Source organism: Porites lutea, chromosome 4 (assembly GCF_958299795.1).
Source record: "Porites lutea chromosome 4, jaPorLute2.1, whole genome shotgun sequence".
In the NCBI taxonomy this organism is placed as follows: domain Eukaryota; kingdom Metazoa; phylum Cnidaria; class Anthozoa; order Scleractinia; family Poritidae; genus Porites; species Porites lutea.
In genome coordinates, this window is record NC_133204.1 from 22,251,866 (window position 1) to 22,271,016 (window position 19,151).

A 19,151-nucleotide genomic window follows, 5' to 3' on the forward strand; every position below is an offset into this window, starting at 1 on the left:
GTCATTTTCTTATTGCTGAACAAAAACACTTTTGTGATTGGGCAGCACCGTAGCCAATCAAAATACGCGTTACATCAACTAAAGAAGTGTCCATGATGGAGGAGGAAGGTTAGTTAAGGTAGAGTACGTGCAGACGAAAGTGACTTTTAGGATTTCGGGATACTTTGTTTCTTTCTCATCGTTAAAAGATGTTAGAGGTCCTTATGTTAGACACAGGTATCCACTGTTTATCGATTACGGGATAGCATGTCAACATAGTAAATTAATTCTTCGTCGCAGAAGAAAAGTATAAGGACAGACATCAGCAGACATGTGATCGTGTTGTGCAATATCTCCTTTTTGAGGGCAATGGGCTATTACACAAGTTTGCATATTTAGGTTATTGTGGTAATCATAGAACTGTTTGTGATTTGTATAAGAAATTTGGAATGCAAAACAAAACTGCCAGATTAGGCGAGTTTTTAATAACCCAATTTTTTTACGAAAATACGAGCATGTGAATGAAGCTTAGAAAAATACTGCTGATCCTTACCAAGAGTGTAAAAAGTTATGTTATCCAAAACAAGTGATAAGAAGTAAACCCAAATCAAGAGTAACAAAAATTAACCCTGGATATAAGTGCTGACTTGCTTTCAAGCAGCTTGTCAATTATTGTGCTTGCTTACAAACAAACAAAAAGCGACGTTGTGTGAATGCCTGTAACCTGGCTTCGCTCATGGAAATACTTTTTTAGATGTGGTAAATATAAATTGTCTGTTGGGGACTTGAAAATTCTAAAGAAAGGTTTTGCTTTTCTTTCAGATCTTGCAATTCTCTACATGGTTTTTTTCAGAGGTTAGCATCAGTCTAAGAGTGACAGCTGTCAATTATGTCTGTCACTCACCTCGAATTATATGAGCAGATGGATAACCAGCCAACAGCATTCAGTAGATATAATGGTGGCGATGAAGATGATGATGATGAGGAGGATGGCATACCTAAAATCAGGATTGGTATCTGTGCTATGAGTAAAAAGGTGGGTGTGTCTCAGGAAGCCCTTTCTGTCTTGTTTGGACAGTGTCCAGTGGCCCATGGTGGTTCAGTTCTGTTGTTTCAGCTAATTATGAACAGAGATGAGCATAGGGGGAGGTGCCTGTGAGGTTGGTTGAGCCCCATAAATTATATGTAACCTGGCATTCACCTAGGCACTGCTGTCATTGTGCGACAACTGTAATCAGTGGAACCTAACATATTTACAATACACTTTCTGCAGGGGCAGGGGGGGGGGGATGGTAGGGAAAAAACACTTTGCAAGTTCGAGCCATGAAAGGCAACAACATGCTAAGGTAATGAAGAGATGTCAACAGGGTTCTATCTAGGATTTATCGGTTGGGGGTGAAGTCCCGAGTGGCCGAAGGACACGAGCTTCCTAGGGGGGGCCAGGGGCTTGCTCCCCCGGAAATTTTTGGAAATGAATATGCGCTGAGATGCAATCTGGTACATTTTGAGACCCAATTTTGAGAAATGTTACAGTGATATTTTATTTTGTTTTTTAGTCGTGATCACGTTCTGATATAGTTACTTATATACTGTAATGATAACAATATTTTTTGGGGGGAAGCCGGGCATTTTGGGGGGGGAAGCTTCTACCCCTTAAATACCCTAGATAGAACCCTGGTCAAGGAAATAGCTGTAAAAAAAAAATGAATTCCTGTGACATAATTAGGGTACCCCTGCATATCTCCAACAATAAACTGCTGGCCAGCCATGTCTCAAATTTAACTAAGCCTAAATTTCATTTAGGCACACTATGTTAATGACCAGGAAATCTTGATAATATTCTTGCAGTAAAATCATCTAACAAGAATCTCTGAATTTTAAAGGTTATTATTGAGCACAAAACTTTACATTCAAGTGGGTGGAGTTACTGTTGTAAGTTTATGTGGGTGCACTCATTTGCTCCTTGCCATCCAAATTTGCCTGTGAACTAATTATTTATTAAAAAATGTGCAGGCTATCCTAATCCAAGATGGTTCCCTGTTCTTAACATTTAACATTGCTGTATTTTACTCTTGATATTGAAAAGCTTTCCTCCTTTTGAAATGTTATGCTCCACTCATGGAAAGTTCTCAAATGTGAGTAGCCTGTTTCAAATCAGGGCTTTTATCGTGATCCTGTTGGGCAGCACAGGCCCAGAAAGGCTTTTTTGCATTAGAATACTCTATCTCCCTGGCCCCAGTTGTTCAAAAGATGGATAATGCTATCCACCGGATAAATCACTATCCACTGGATAGCGCAATTGGTTTCCCTAACACTTATCTGGTGGATAGTGATTTATCCAGTAGATATTGCTATCCAACTTTTGAACAACTGAGGCCTGGAGTTTGCAGAGGTTTGGTGAAACACAATTATTGGGAGTTGAAACAGCAATATGAAAGTCTCAACGTGTTGTTCTCTTCACAGACCAACTCACAACCAATGCAAGAGATTCTTGGTCGCATGTCAGTGTTTGACTTTGTGGATATCTTTGTGTTCCCTGATGACACCATCCTGAATGTACCAGTCGAAAAATGGCCCATTTGTGACTGTCTCATCTCATTTTACTCCAAAGGATTTCCTCTCGAGAAGGCTATTGACTATGCCAATTTAAGAAAACCTTTTAGTTTGAATGACCTGGAGATGCAATATGCCCTCATGGACAGGTTTGTTTACCTATATTGTAGGCCATTTATGTTCAGGTTAAAAAGGCTCCAACCTAGGTTGATTCTCAGTTTCCTTTGTCTCCTAGTCTTTTTTAAAGAGGGTTGCCTAATCCCCATTAAAATATTTCTTTTGCATATAGGGTACTATAAACACTGTAGGCAATACTTCTGAAAATTATTTGGCTGTCCAAAGAAATGCTGGTTCCAGTATACCAGATTCTGGTATATCCTATGATTGGTATATTTTGACAGCTGTTTCATACAGAATCAACGCTTGAACAGCCATCACCTCGATTAGAGTTAATCCTTGTAAAACTCCTTGATACACCGGTAGTTGTTCTGTCATGGTGGTCTTCTCCTCTATTTCTAAATCACAGTCTGTTCTCTTGTAGACCAACGATGTACAGTCTTTTAGCTACTGCTGGTATAGAAACACCCAGACATGCCATCCTTCTTAGAGATGAAAACACTGGTGAACCTATCAACACAAGATTTGTTGAGACAGATGACTCAGTGCAAGTTGGTGATATGGTGTTCCATAAACCCTTTGTTGAGAAACCAGTAAATGCAGAAGATCACAATGTATACATTTATTTCCCTTCTTCAGCTGGTGGAGGAAGCCAACGATTGTTCCGCAAAGTGGGAAACAGAAGCAGTGTGTACTCAGCAGAGAGTTCTGTGCGAAAAGAAGGCTCGTACATTTATGAAGACTTTGTTGTCACTGATGGAACAGATGTCAAGGTATAATGGAAATATTGTGGGTAATCAAGGTTTAGGTTTTTCTTGTGTCACAGATGTATTTTACCAGAGTATTTACGGGGTAAGCCAAAATACAATTTAAATATTTAACCTAAAGGTCTTAAAATTCTTTCAAAGTCGCAAGTGGCTCAAATGACAATAAAATGTTGTATCCAGAAAAGGAGGAGCACAAAATACAGTGGAACCTCAATGTATTGAACCTCTATATAACAAAGTCCTCTGTGTAACAAATGATTGTCTTTACCCCTAGTAGTAGTGCAATATATGGAAAAGTATGTAGATATAATGAAGCCTTGCTATAGCGAACAAATTTTGCCAGTTCCTTGGCACTTCATTGTATCGAGGTTCCACTGTAAAAAGAAAAAAGAATAAAAAGGAGTATAATGCACTGTAATTGGTTTGATTTTGCATGGCTTGGTACCCTTGATGAATGAGATTCTTGATGCTGAAAGTTCTTGAATAGTTCTTTAATACTGTAGTAGGAACTAACAACCTGACAAATGGATAGGTGGATGCAATGGGCATGCTTTCAATTTAATAAGTCTACAGGTTACCTTAGGAAATGTGAAACAGCAAGTGAGAAAATAATCGTCCAATTTTGGGATTTTCATGTACTGTATTTGTTTTTTTTTTTATCAGCTTTCAAAAATAATACTTGGGTGAAAAATGGAGGCATTTCAGGGTATACCTGACTGTGAGGATTTGTCTGAGCAGAAATCTGCATCAGAGACATGCACATGTGGTATCTGTGCATGTGATCTTCAAAATCCCGCGTGAGTTTTGAATGTCTGATGAATTCTTTATAGGTGTACACAGTAGGACCTGAGTATGCCCATGCAGAAGCTCGCAAGTCTCCATCACTTGATGGAAAAGTTGAAAGAGATTTCCAAGGGAAGGAGATTCGATATCCAGTCATTCTCAATCAGTATGAGAAAATTCTAGCCAACAAAGTCTGCAACTTATTCAAGGTAAGGGTTTCTACATGTATTTTAAAGCACAGGGATTAAATTTGTTGAGGAGTCTTTCAGATCGAAAATTGAATAGGAAAAAACAAGGTCCACTGAACTATTTTGATTGTCCTTTAGACTTTGTAATTATATATTGTGGATGGAAGACTAAGGTAAGGTTAGTGAGACTGTCAAAAACACATTTTGGTGATCGGGATTTATATTAGAGATTGTCAAGTGATCTGCATCGTAGAGGGGTCTACCTGCTTGTGGATCCTACCTCTGTACATGTACTCTAAGGCAAAGTTCAGACGTCTATCTTTTATGAGTCCAGCCTAAAACATTGAATTACATACTGGTACATGAAAAGTTCAGCATCTGAATCAGTTAGGAATGCCTGTTTCAATTTGGAATGGCTCAGTCTTTCTTCCCACCTAGCCCAGATCTACTTTGGAATGGCTTTGATTCAGACACTGAATTTTCATGTACCGAAACTAATGCATAAATAATATTTACAATGCATTTTCTAGGCATTTTAACTGAAATGAGCATTTTCCTCCATTTGAATTTAGTTCAGCTAGAACTAAGATCGGCGTCTGAATCAGTTCTGCTTGTTGAAATAATTTGGGTTGGCCTTTATTTGAATTAGGTTCAGCTTTTGAAAAGTTTGGCGTCTGAACTGGGCCTTAGCTATAGCCTGCATAGATGGTGGTTTTTTGCTGTGTTTTTTTCTTTTGTGGTTTGCAAAGTAAGAGTTACAGCCGTTCGAAAGCTGAAGTGAGGTCCAAACAGAAAATAATGGGGGAGAGGGTGAGGGGTGCCCCCTCTTCAACGCTTTTTTCTGTTGTCGGTTAAGCTTTCACGCTACTGAATCTCTTACTTTACTAACCACAAAAAAAAATACCCCCCCCCCCACAAAAAAAAAAGTTCTCGCCAGTTTTATTACAGTCAAAACAGGTCAAGCGTACCCCCCAAGATTCTATTAATGAATTGATTATTTGAAAAATGAATCCGTTAGTCGTTCCCGTAACTAGTGTTAAATTCAAATTGGAATTACCGCATGCAAAATGAGCAGTGAATAATTTACGAGAACTTGTCTGTATTTGGTCAGATTGAAAATCTTTGAATGAATTAAAATTCTTAGAAGACATTTACATCAAATTCAGGGAAACTAAGCTGGTAGAAATTTCGTAAGTGAATCGCGTGTGAATTCACGGCTCGTTACACATGCAAGAATGTAGAGATGAATCTGAAATCTACAACTGCCAATGGACTCAACTTTCGAATAATAAATTCATTGATGGAATTTTTGGGGGTATGCTTGACCTGGCTTGACTGTAAAAACACAGTGCATGCAAAACTTAAATGTTGTTTATACTGTCAGTGTATGATTCTATCATATTTTTTGTTCGCCTTGATGCTTTTCTATGTGGCAGGTGTTAAAAAAACATATAACAAATTTTGACAGTCCTTTAAATTTATGGCATGATTTGAAAATGGGCATATTTTGGGAAAAAACGACCCAGTCATCCCCATGAATAATGAAACATCCCTTACACAGCTCTGTCCTTCGTTGCTCTAATGTAAGAAGGCCTGAACATGACAGGGCATCTAAGTAGTGCAATTTGTAATCAAAAATATTTTAGAGCACGTTTCTGTATCTGTTCAAAAGTTAAGCTGAGGTATTCAAAAAAGCCATAGAGTAAGACAGACTGGCTGCAAGCTACATAGAACTGAACCAGTCCTTCAGGTGGTAATTTTGCACGCTTTAGTTGTATTAAAAATACAAGATTTTTTTGTCATTTCTGTTATATGAGAATTCCACTTTTAAGGTCTTCTTGAATATGGGTATAGCTTCTCCAAATAAAATTATCCCTGATTCTTGAATAAATTCAGTTAAAACTTCTGAAATTCTCTCCTTGGAGAGTAAATTAAGTTATTTGTATATTATTAGGATGTGATTTTTAAACCTCTGTTAACAGTTCAAAAAAAATTAAATTTATTCAGTTTAAAATTTGTTAACTGAGGGTGATTCTCAATAATATTTCCTTTATCTCCTAGCCGTGATAATTAGAGTTGAGGCAAAGGAAAATGCATGACTTATTTCATGTTTTAGGAAATAATAGTTTGAACCAATATTTATTCGACTTTGACTGTACAACAGGCAAGAAGTGTTACTAAGTATTATAATCGGAGTTGTTTACAAAGTTTTATGGATTTAATCTAACAATGTGCCCATAGCTATCAGTTTGTGGGGGATTTGTACATGTCATTGTTTAGAAATAGATAGTCCAGAATGTACATTGTACAATGTACAATGATCATACTAAATCGACTTATGATAATTAAGACTCTTTTTGTTTTTTTTTCTTCTTTATTAACTTTCCTCTGACTTCATGCTTCTTTCAGCAAACTGTCTGTGGTTGTGACTTGCTGCGCACCCATGGAAAGTCTTACGTGTGTGACGTCAATGGCTTCAGTTTTGTCAAAACTTCCAAGAAGTATTATGATGATGCTGCACAAGTGTTGATTGGTCTCATTGTGCAAGAACTAGCACCTCAGTTATACAGGCCATACCATCTGGATGTACCAGAGGAAATCCCTGCAGTTGAAGCATTGAATGGTACCATGCTAGAACTGAGATGTGTTGTAGGTATTATTAGACATGGTGACAGAACCCCTAAACAGAAAATGAAGATGGAAGTTAGACATCCAAGGTAAGATGTTGTAATTTATTAAAATTTGCAAGGCTGCTGCCTAAGAAAATTATATGGGAGCCCTTCGGGCTCCTAAAATAAAAAGTTAGGAGCCTGAGCCTTATTTCTAGGAGCCTAATTAAAAAAATCAGTACTTTAATTAAACGTGTCAAACTTTTAGCACACAAAAATCGGTGCACTAATCAGTTAATTGATAAGCTTCAAATTTATCATTTATCCAACTCTAGCTAACATTCAAGGGCCAATCTCCTTTTGTTTCTTTACTGGAGGTTTTTTTACTTCATTGTATTTCAAGAACAGAACCCCGTATCTAAACCTAGTTTTTTATTAGTTCACCAGAATGACCCTATCGATAATGTGTGTTTCTTAAGTTGACAGTCTCAACCAGATCCTCGAAACTTGATTCACCGCTTTTCGAAACCTTTAAAAAAGTCTCCCTCCACACAATGCTAAGGAACGTTGCGTGAGGAGACAAAACTCAAAGAGTACTCGAGACACGAACAAATCAAGTTTCAAAACACAAAAACCGAGTTTGAGTTTCAAGAAACCAGCATTTTTTTGTATTCATCACTCGAAAGAATTTAGAGAAACGATTTATTTCTCAAGAAACATAACAATAACCAGTCACGCGTACAGTGAAAGCACTGACCAACAGCACTTGCGTGTACAATTTAAAGCTAACTTAAGCGACATTCAGTTTAAGTTTTTAGGTGATAAGAAAGGTTTTTTTTATCTTGAATCGGTATTTTTGTATCAAGTCTATCTTTTGAACTATCAAAACTGTTTTTATGTTTCTGAAAGTTTGTATTTAAGTCCATCGCGCGCGACTGCATAAATTAAAAAGAGGTTGAAATATGATCTTGAATTTCTGCCGTGAATCATTTTCAAAAACTGGAATGTTTTTGTAAGCCTTTCAAAAGTTACCAAAAAACACAACAAAAAATAGGGTGGGATAGATATTGCTGAATAAATGATAAAAGAAACCTTGGAGTGTACCGTTCAAGCTCATAGCAAGATAGAAAATGCTACAAACTTGCAGAAGTAAAGTTAGCATACCGTATAGGTATGTCACGTGTAATTTGAAACCTCAGATTTCTTTTCCATGGATCGCGACTTTTTATGCAGTGTAGCTTAGTATTGTGGGTCGTGGGTAGTGGGTACAGGTCATGGATCTTGGGTGTGGGTAAATGTCGTTGTTAAAACAGGCCCTGCCAGGGTCAATTCTGACAAGCGACATGGCCCAACAAGTAGTGACAGCGCGTAAAATGAAATTGCAACAAGAGACAACCTCCCTCGGCTAAATTGCGACAGTGACAGCAAAGCCAACAATAAGCGACAAGCATTTATAAACACCGACACCAGACGTTTTAAAATTCAGACGGGCGACATGGGACCTCCCCCCTGGCAGGGCCTCTTAAAAAATAGTTTCCGAAAAAAATAAAAATTAAAAAATTGAATAGCAAAAAATTGTAAAATTCATGAAACGAAAGTCCCACTTACATACCAGGAGTCTTATTCCCCTTCCCTGCAGTCAGCAAAGCAAATAAGCGAACCCTTTAGTGCAAACAGACACTAAAAAGGCATTTAGGCAAAAAATAAAGAAAATCTGCACACTATGTCAACCTGAAGCAGGCTAAAGAAAAAATGGAGACTGACCTGCTTTTCCTTAAAGATGTCAACATTCGTGACTGAAACGCCCTTTCAGTTAAAGGAATGATATTCAGAATCGTTACAGCAAAGATTTTGTACACAAAACAAAACAAAAAAGAATCAAGAAAATTATATTTCCGTATGGCAATAGAATTTACATACAATCTTGCCTTAACTTGAAGGGTTGAGCATGAAAGTGGTTCCTTGGCTCCTAAGCTAGAGACCTAAAACTTCTTTAAGGAAGACTTTTATCCAAAAATATGAAATAGCTCAAAATTATCCTTTTTCTCCCTCACTTCCCCTCCCCTTTCCCCGGTGATCATGTTCCATCTTGTTAAAAAATCCCTGCTGATCATTGGAATTGTACAATGTAGATTGCGAGTCAGAGCTGTCCCATACTTTCTGCAAATTGCGTGTTTCGACTTATTAATTTTTTATCTGTTTCTTTATTTCGCGGTGATTGCTCAGGTATATATAAATCTTCAGCCGCAACATGTCTTTTATGCAGTGATGTTGTGAAAGGGGACTCAGGTCCCAAGTGGCTATTAAACTCAAGGCTAAGGCTTCATTGTTCGCTGTGTGTATGCAGAGATTTTCGTTTCATGAATTTTACAATTTTTTCTATTTAATTTGTTAATTTTTTATTTGTTTACTCTCCTATCTTTTTATACTTTTTTTATGCATGTACCTATGACATTTACCCAAGGCGATTTTTATTTCATAAAGTTAATATTTTAGAACTTTTTTCTATTTTTTTTGGTTATTTATTTTCTATGCCTTTTTTTTACCCATGACATTTACCCATGACCCATGACCTCTACCCACTACCCAAGACCCACAACATTTAGCTACACTCCTTTTAATCAGTTTTTACCTCATGCAATAGTGACCTAATGTTCTAACGCTGAAGGAAAAGTCATGATTTTAATATTGAAAGGATTTCAAAGACTACTAAAAATTTATTAATTCGCCCCATTTTCGGATGAGAAACTTCAATTGCACTGCAGCGGAAGTCACCGTAGCGAATTTCAAGGCAAGTACTTGTTTGTTTACCTTTTATCAGTAGAAATATTTTTTTGCCCACAGCCGACAACCAAACATTTTCTCTTTTCGTTTCAAAAGTGTAGAAAGAGCAGGGAATTTTGTTGTTTGTTTACCGGAAGTTAGCCTAAGAATCATAATAATCCTGAGGGTAAATTGTAGGCGCCTCTGGTGACTGGGTGCCCGTTAGGTAGTAGCCTTGATTTGTGTCCCTTTGCCCACAAGGTGATGCCAAATTTGCTGCCTTACCTCAATTAAGGCTGATGAAAGAGCCATTCAGGCTGGTGTGTGTGTTTTTTTACAACTTGTCCTGTGGGTGCCCCACTCTTGTACACTTGGGTAACATCTTGCTCTTTGGACTAGCTAAGTTACTTTATTGAAAAAAGGAGTGACAATAATTATTATGTCCAGTTCGGATTCCAATTCAACTGGCTCAGTGTGAATACCTACACTGTATTGAAATGCTTAGGAAACCCCATATTTTTTCTTCTCATTGACTCTGCTTTGAAGTAACAAGAACTTGCTTACAGCGGCATTCTGTCTCGATTGCTTGGAGATTATATTGTGAAATGAGGAGGTGATTAATTCTACACAAAACAGGATTTACTTGTGAAAGGTTTTTAACTTCCTACTTTATCAACATGGATACTTTTCACTTGTTTCTGAACTGATTTAGTACGCGTGTTAGTGACGACCAGAAGTACCTCTGCGGTCACAGGCTATACATGCGTATAAATACATCAAAATTCAAGGACCTTGATGCCAGAGAAATTACATCATTGCCAGAGATAAAAAAAGTGATTTACGTGGCACGTCATTTCAATCATCGTGGAAAATAAACCGCATTCTCATCACAAGACACATGAAAGTTTACAACACCCGACCACCGCAGTTTTGCTAATTAAGATTCTTTTTTTTTCAACCACTCAGTTTGTGCACTGACACGTTTCGGAAAAGCTCTAAATTTAATCTTTCCTAAACATCTGTGACTTTGATCACGCAACGATTCTTAGTCTCAGTTTCCACTAGGAACGTCTGGCACAATGACCCCCTATTCGTGTATAAAATACGAACAAAACGAAAATGCACTGCAGATTATGAGTTGATCTTGCTGCTTACGCAAGCGCGACTTATTGGTTTCATACTACAATGATTAATTAATTACAGTTTCCTTTCATCTTATTCTAAGAACCTAGAAGCTTTTCCCACCAAGAGAAATGAAGCCTACAAAATGCCCAGCAAAATAAAAAAAAAATGAGGCAAGAAAAGCAAAAAAAGAGGGGAGGAGAGAAAGCTACATGTAAAAGTAAAAGTCAAGACTGCTGAGTCCCTTTTAAATCTCGAACTTTTGCTTTCTGTGCATGCCCAAACTTTGTAAGCTAATATTTTCCATCTGGATCAGAAAGCCATGAAGTGTACAACGTGTAAATGGCTTTATGGGAAGTTTTAGTTCTTTATAACATGGCAGTGACCAGAAAACCACTTGACTAGCTTCAAAACTGGTTTTTCGGCAAAATTTCCAGGGGTGAATGGGTTAAAGGTGTTTTATGTATTTTGTATTATGTGAACAATATGAGATGCAAATACGCAATTCAGCCTTTGGGCTGTAAAAGTATTTCTTTCATAAACTATCTATCTACATGTATCTATCCGTCTAGCCTACTCAGAGGAGGTTAATTTCCACAGCTGCTGTTTAATAATAATAGAGCTGCAGGCCCAGATTCTTAAAGCCTTCACTGAATTGTATGTCAATGTCAGTAACTATTAATCAACAGGTTTATAGAACTGTTTAAGAAGTACAATGGTTTTGATGAGCACAAGCTTAAACTGAAGAGGCCAATGCAGCTACAGGAGGTGTTAGACATTGCCAGAGATTTGTTAACTGATTCCAAGGAGGGAAGACCAGTGTTTGAGAGTCTAAGCAAACTTCATCAGCTTAAAAGTGTCTTAGAAATGTAAGTTCTTCAAACTGGACTGATTTTTGGTGGTGCCATCTTACTGTACACTACTGTCAAAGTTTGGAAGTGTGTTATATAATAGATATTCTTTTCCCTCTTACTTTTTTGTCATGAAAAGCAAATTTTGACGGTCCATACATGTAATTCGTGGAAAACTTTGAGTATTATCCGGAGCCACATCCATGTTATAGTTTGGGGACTACATTTTGTAGGTCAATTTTTGTTCAAGGGGTGGGGGAGGGGGAGTGCTTGATATTGGTGGAGGGAGTACTGTAAAAGAGACAGTCGTCAGATTTAGTTCTTCTGAGGTTACAATGACTGACAGTGTCGGAACTCAACCCACCCCCCTCCCCCCCAGAAAACATTATTTTTAATGGTTGAATTAATTATTTTTCAGCTTGAGAATAAGTTATTAGTAAAATTCTTAGTAATGCATGACACTTGCAGTTAGAAGGCTTATAGGGTGATAAATAATTATCAAAAAGTGTCATAAATGTCTTTAAGACACAGATGCTTTGGGTGTATAACCCTTCTTCAGTGTTTAGAAAACTATTGCACTGTGCAACTGTCATTAAACAGAAATAAAATTGAAGCATGTTCATGTGCAAAACGTAGTGTGCAAGATGTATGTCACAGGACAAAGAAAGCTGGAATTGATATCAAGTCCTTTTAGCTGAATGGTTTCTAGCTGGAAATTATGTTCATTTCATGCTGCTTCTGTTGTACATGTATCATATTGGGTCCACTGCACAGAGCCAGACCACACACCTGGACATAGAAATACTGTGGCCCATGGAGTTGTAATGCTGGGCCACAGGAGACCCAGGAGTGTTGTTACGTATACTTCAGGTTTCATCCATGATGAAATTCATATGCCTTAATTTCACCATTGCCTGTTGCAAGGAATTCTCAACATATAGTTTTGAAGGTACAATCTTGAATTCATTTTACTTTCCACCCATTTGTGATGAGTTTTTCCTCCTCTTCTCTCCTTTTTCCCAAGGTATGGTTATTTCTCTGGAATAAACAGAAAGATCCAATTCAAGTATCTTGGAAAACCACGAGATGGAAGTGAGAGCAGCGAGAGCAGCGCGGAAAATCGACAAGGAGATTCAGGATCCGATGAGAGGAGTTCTAAGAAGAAACAAGGGAAGGAATCCAAAGAATCTAAAAACAAACAAGAAGGGAAGACTGAAAAGGAAGTGAAGAGGAAAGAAAGCAGGGAATTTAGTAAAACTCAAGATTTAAAGGAGACTGATACTGCTACTGCTGATGAGAAGCTGAAAGTGCCTGTTGATGAAGATCATTCTCTGCTCTTGATTTTAAAATGGGGTGGTGAACTTACTACAATGGGAAAGCAACAGGCTCTAGAGCTAGGCCGTGCATTCAGGTAACCATGAAAATAATTAAGATTGTTCCTCCATCACTCCTTATCAGGCAGAAAACTGTCCTGTCCAATCATCCAGGACGAGCAGATTTTTTTTGCCAGGCGATCAACTTTTCATACTCACTTGGTCAAGTAATCATATAATCAGAAAGTGAAACAAGCAGGCAAGGTAACCCTTGGCAAACAATAAGTTAAAGCTTTTATGAAGGATGGCTGAAATTCAAGATCGTTTCAAGTCCTGCTTATGCTGCATTCTGCCTCTGATCTGATCCCTTTGTCTGACTTCTCTACTAATAAAATTGGTACAATGTGCATATGCACAAGCAACAACAAGGACACAACTATGTGCATCATCTATGAAAGAAGTAAAATCTTTTACAAATGTTTTGTTGTAGGAGCATATATCCTGGTGGCCATGGAGAATACTCTAGATTATCTGGTTGTGGTCTGCTACGACTTCATAGTACGTACAGACATGACTTGAAGATTTATGCATCAGATGAGGGCCGGGTTCAAATGACAGCTGCAGCATTTGCTAAGGTAAGCAAGCACTGAGATAGGAGCGATGCCTACAGATGTACCTTGGGAATTTTATAACAGTAGGTTATGGATCTTTCCAGGTTTTTTTTAACTTTTGATAAAAGAGCAGTAAGTGAATATCATATCATATCATTGACACTACTAGAGAGAGCGCCTTAAAAATCATAAGGTAACTTAAGATGATATGTCCAAAGAGAGCAAAGATTTTGTAGGTGCTTGTAAAATTTCACAACTTTGCAGAGCTATTTAAATAAATAATAAAGAATAATAATAATGATTTGGAGGTAGCACATCCAGCAAGTGGTTTTTCGTCTACCTGATTCCTGCTCGAATTTGAATTTGGAAATGTTGGTTTTTGAGGAGAGAGGAAAACCGGAGAACCCGGAGAAAAACCTCTCAGAGCAAGGGAGATAACTGACAACAAACACAACCCACATATCATTATCATATGGTGTCAATGCTGGGATTTGAACCTGGGCCTCATTGGTGGGAGGTGAGCACTCTCATCACTGCACCATCCCTATGCTCTGCTATATCTTTGTTAGTTTTCAACATAGTAGAGGAGACTGGTCATAAAAGCAAACAAAGTTGAAAACAACGGTGTTGTAGTTTATGTTGCAAGCTCCCTGACAGTGCACACTCCTTTGTTGTTTGTTCTCAAATTGTGAATGAATAAATTAATGTGATGTTTCTGTTGGTCAGTAAGTTCAAAATGGTAGGAATGCTATTGAACTTTATGCACAGTCAGGTCCATAAAAGCTAACAGAACATGTAACAAAACAGTTTAACGGCTTTCATAACCATTCTACTTAAACAACTTTGTTTTCAACAGGTCATTTTCAAACTTGGCAACTTTACTGATTTTATGGATTTTGATGGACTTTTGCTAACATGTCCCGGTCAAAAGTTGAAAAAACCATGAAAGGGTCTATTGCCATGATTCTAATTGATTAATGATAAAACCTGTTTTGTACATTATTACCCGCTAGGGATTTCTTGCCCTTGAAGGTGAGTTGACGCCCATCCTTGTTCATTTGGTGCGTAGTGATAAGAACACAACAGAGATGCTGGATACCTCTAGTGAAGCCGCAAAAATCCTTGGGAAGTAAGTTTGACTATACTGCAGTATCCAAAGATATCGCCATAAATGTTTATGGGGTGCTGACATAAACTTTTTTCTGACAGAAACCTTTCTTACAAGACACATGAGGATTGTTGGTGTGCTGTACACTTACAGCTGTAGCTGCACTGAAAGTCTAATGCAACTTCTCTATAGGGGTTCTTGTAATTATAACAGGGAGTTTTTAACTTTTAAAAGAAACCACGATGACAACATTGGCAAAAATGCCACTTACATGGAAAAGGTAGATCTGTGTTCTTTCAACCTTCATCACAATTATTCCAACTCATTTACTTTGTCAAATGCAGCAAATTTCCTAGAGTTGAATTCTTAGAAAAACAAATATCCACAACACATTTCACCATCTTCGTGACTAAATTCTTGCTTTGGAGGAAAAGTACATCAATAATTGACATCTTATGCATGTAATAAAAAAAGGAAAAGGTGCAGACGAGCTAAAGGCCGAATAGGACAGAGCTTATCCCAGTTTCCTTAGCATGGAGCATGCCTAGGAGTAGTACTAATCTGCTCTGGGTAGGATGCTAGTCCATTGCTGGACTATCCCATTTATACAGGTACCCATTTATACACCTGGGTGAAGAGAGGCAAAGTGTAGTAAAGTTCCTTGACTAAGGAAATAATGCCACGGGCAAGGTTTGAACCCCAGACCTCCAGATCCAGAGTTCGAGGTGTTAAGCGCTCGGCCACACACACCTCAGCTATGCATGCAATGCAAGAACTTATTTAATAGCTAACAGGACACCAACATTATAAGCTTCTCATTTGGGTGCGATCAAAGGCCTGAGCTTTTACTTCTTTTAATTCAGTTTATTTACTCATTTTTTTGTTGATCTATTAGAGTAAAACACAGACTTCATGAAATGCTTCGTTCAAGTGAGGATTTCAAAGATGAAGATTTTGCAAAGGTTCGTCTATTCATGTATTTTCTTCGGGCGTCGATAAAACCCGGAACATGGAACATCCCGGAACATCCCGGAACATCCCTGAACATGAAAATATGAAAACAATTTTTAAGGAAAAAATAATTAATTAATTAAATAATAATATCAATAACAATAATAATAATAAATAATAAAAAGAACAATAGATAGAAAACATTTTTTGCAAAAATTTATAATATCAAAATAAATAACATAACATATATAACATAAAAACGAAAAGTAAAGAAACAAACAAAGAAAGAAAGAAAAAGAAACTTGTATCATCTCTGAGTATGAGAAAACAATATTTTGTCGCAATGAATTTTTTGGGCGAGTGAGGGTCCATTCAAATGACAGTAATGAGTGAAGGCTTGCTTCTAAATGTAAAATATATTAAAATGGGTCGCGAGGAGGGGGTTTTCAAGCTTTCCTCACACAGCCACCTCTTGTAAATGTTTGCCATGCGGTTTAACGGTTATCCATTTACGGCTTTGCGACCGTAAGAAGAGCTTAGGGGCTCGTTACTTTGGACTTGGATAATTAAATTAAAGATTCACATTCCCCGTGAATAGTTGCAGTGGCAGTGGTAGCGCAGCGGTAGTTTCTAACTGTTATCAGTTAGCCTGAATTTTAGCCGTCTCCCCGCAAACTCCTCTTGCGACTCGAGGAGACGTCTGAAATATCATGCTGACTGTAAACAGTATAGAAACTACTACGAATGCGAGTATTGTCCACTAAAATCCAAACACAGGAGCCCCTATACTCGTCTTAAGTTTATAGAGCCGCCTAGTCTGTAAGTAATTCATGTCAACCTCAAGTGAAGCAAAGCACCTCAAGTAAGCAAATGTCGGTTATTTATAAGGAGACTATATGTTGGTTTGAAATGAGCTCCTTACCGACTTGGCTTGACATGAAATACTGCACCAACATTTCAGACCATTCCAGAACCGTAAATGGATAACCGGCAAATGATTAACTCATGCAAACAACATTACAAGAGGTGTCTGTGTGAGGAAAGCTTAAAAAACCCCCCTCCTCGCAACCTATTTTAATATATTTTACATTTAGAAGCAAGCCTTCACTCTTTACTGTCATTTGCATGAACCCTCACTCGCCCAACAAATTTTAATTGGTTGCGACAAAATATTGTTTTCTCATACTCAGAGAGGATACCAGTTTCTTTTTCTTGATTATTTCACTATTTTTCGTTTTTTTTTTGTTATTTTACGTTATTTTTAATTTTCACAAAAATTATTTTATTATTATTATTTTATTATATTTTTTTTACATCAAAATTGTTTTTATTTTTTCATGTTCCGGGATGTTCCGGAATGTTCCGTGTTCCGGGTTTTATCGACGGCCATTTTCTTCTATACTAACCCTCTCTTAAATGAAGTTGCCAAATTAGTAATCAAATCAATCAATCAATTACACATTTCGTATCTCTTTTGCTTTAAATAAAATTGATGTAAAAGTTATAGTCATCTCACAGGGAACCAAGACTCTAGAAAGCGACTGTTCAGTGACAAAAAATGATAATACAACATGCGCAACGGGCATTAAGTTTACAAGCCAAAAGTTTAATTAAAGCTCTACAAATGTTCAAATGCTTATCTGGCTGAAAATGCCGGATAGTCCCCTGATTCTTTTCTTCCTCTTTTATTCTTTGTTTCTTTGTTTCCTTTTTTGTGTGTGTTCTCGCCATTAACAGCTTGCACCAACCAAGTCCCGTTCTGTAATTAATGCAATGAAGAATGTTAAAAACCCACATTCAATGTGTGCGAAGCTTTACAGCCTTGTTCAGGATCTTACAGGACAACTGAAGGATTTGATTAGTCAGAAGGTTTATGATCCAAGAGGTGAGTCAGTCTTGGCAATTGTGTATTCATACTCGGACAGAAACAGCTGTAATGACCAAAAAAAGAACTATTCCATGTCAAGATGTGTGGTAGGTCAAAGATACTTTTAATTAGCTTAGGTAAATTATAGCTAGCATCGTTTTTCTCATAAGAGATAACGTAGTTGGATTCTGGAGCCAATATTGTACAAACCAAAAAGCAAATTACCCCAAGTTTTACCCAAGATTAAATTTCATTTTTAAGAGTAAAGCAATTCCTTGACATCTTAAGATGTTTTTTCATCACATTGTGCGCCCCAACATCAACATATCAACACCTTCTTTACCAACTGAAAATACTTGTTTAAATGAAGATACGATCATCGCAGTCGGGTAATTGCAATTACCACTACGACGATCATATCTTTATTTAAATTGTATTTCCGCAGCTTTCCGCAGTTCACATCATCTTCATTCTAAGAAAATACTAGGTTAACTTAATATTGCTGTTCGTAACCTGCTTCTTGTGTTACCAAATTGATGGTCTTTTATGTGGAGAACTTGGATTTTTGAAACCACCAATGTCTATTTTGCAGATCCATTTCTATATCATGAAGAAACACTTGAGTTGATGATGCACAGATGGACAAAGTTAGAAAAGGTAATAGTCAAGTGATAATGTGACAGTAACAATAACAATTAGTGAATGAGGCTGAGTATCTTATGAAGAACGGCCGAGGCGGATAACACCCTCCGAGATTTCCATAATTCTTCATATGATAAGAAAGCCGAATTCAATAATTGTTTTATTATTCATTCAAAATAATTCCTAGTTTAAAAACGTGGCTAAAACATGCTTACCTCCATCGATCCATCGATGTTAAGTTCATATTCGATAGTGCACGTTTAGGGTTGTTCAGCTCCGCAAATATTCTCCAAGTAGGAGATGTCGCCTTCGAGTTGTCCTCTTGCTGTACTTGCCGTGTTTTTAGCCATTTTTTCGCCTAGTTCTTACTCTTGAAACGATTGAAATGTCCGCCATTTTTCAAGTTCACAACCAAAACAACTCAACCTCGTCCCCAGGTCTTCTCGGTTAACGGTGCATGAACCTGCAAGAACGCTGCATTTTTGACGTCATTTCCTCGCTAAACACAAAATTCCTCCAAATTTGGTCATCAGTAACTGGTTATGGTGAATTAAACGTGTGCTTTTAGCCAATCAGAATCGGGGAAATATTTTGAATGAATAATAATAACAATTAAATGATGCCATATACAACCCATCTTTCTTTTTTTCAATTATTCCCTGTTTATACACTCATTATTTTAACAGGATTTCAAGCTAAAGAATGGACAGTTTGACATAAGTCTCATCCCAGATATATATGACTGTATAAAGTATGATGTGCAGCATAATGGGTGAGTAATGTAGTAGACTAAAGATGCGATCATTCAATTCCCACTTGCCTGCCTCTCATTTAAGGGGTCAATTTGTGTTCGCGTCAATCACTCTTAACTGACTAGCACTTTCGTTAAGTCATTTTCTGCTGCTATTAAAGATATTGCGCGTCCCT

At 37.4% G+C, this 19,151-nt stretch overlaps 1 protein-coding gene across 5 annotated transcripts in view; it reads left to right on the forward strand.

The window, feature by feature from the left end:
• The first annotated feature begins 93 nt into the window (after positions 1 to 93).
• Positions 94 to 19,151, forward strand: part of LOC140932913 (inositol hexakisphosphate and diphosphoinositol-pentakisphosphate kinase 2-like) — a 34,295-nt gene continuing 15,237 nt past the window's right edge. For 4 of the 5 annotated variants that reach the window (XM_073382405.1, XM_073382408.1, XM_073382407.1 and 1 more), the window contains exons 1-14: positions 94 to 216; positions 802 to 1,015; positions 2,443 to 2,681; positions 3,074 to 3,422; positions 4,247 to 4,408; positions 6,797 to 7,104; positions 11,571 to 11,750; positions 12,757 to 13,143; positions 13,536 to 13,680; positions 14,670 to 14,785; positions 15,660 to 15,726; positions 17,453 to 17,600; positions 18,175 to 18,239; positions 18,911 to 18,996. In XM_073382405.1, the coding sequence (XP_073238506.1) occupies positions 869 to 1,015; positions 2,443 to 2,681; positions 3,074 to 3,422; positions 4,247 to 4,408; positions 6,797 to 7,104; positions 11,571 to 11,750; positions 12,757 to 13,143; positions 13,536 to 13,680; positions 14,670 to 14,785; positions 15,660 to 15,726; positions 17,453 to 17,600; positions 18,175 to 18,239; positions 18,911 to 18,996 (2,399 nt within the window). In that variant the 5' untranslated portion in view covers positions 94 to 216; positions 802 to 868. Of the gene's footprint in view, positions 217 to 533; positions 739 to 801; positions 1,016 to 2,442; positions 2,682 to 3,073; positions 3,423 to 4,246; positions 4,409 to 6,796; positions 7,105 to 11,570; positions 11,751 to 12,756; positions 13,144 to 13,535; positions 13,681 to 14,669; positions 14,786 to 15,659; positions 15,727 to 17,452; positions 17,601 to 18,174; positions 18,240 to 18,910; positions 18,997 to 19,151 lie in introns of those variants that run through there. The other variant, XM_073382406.1, reaches the window with a different exon arrangement.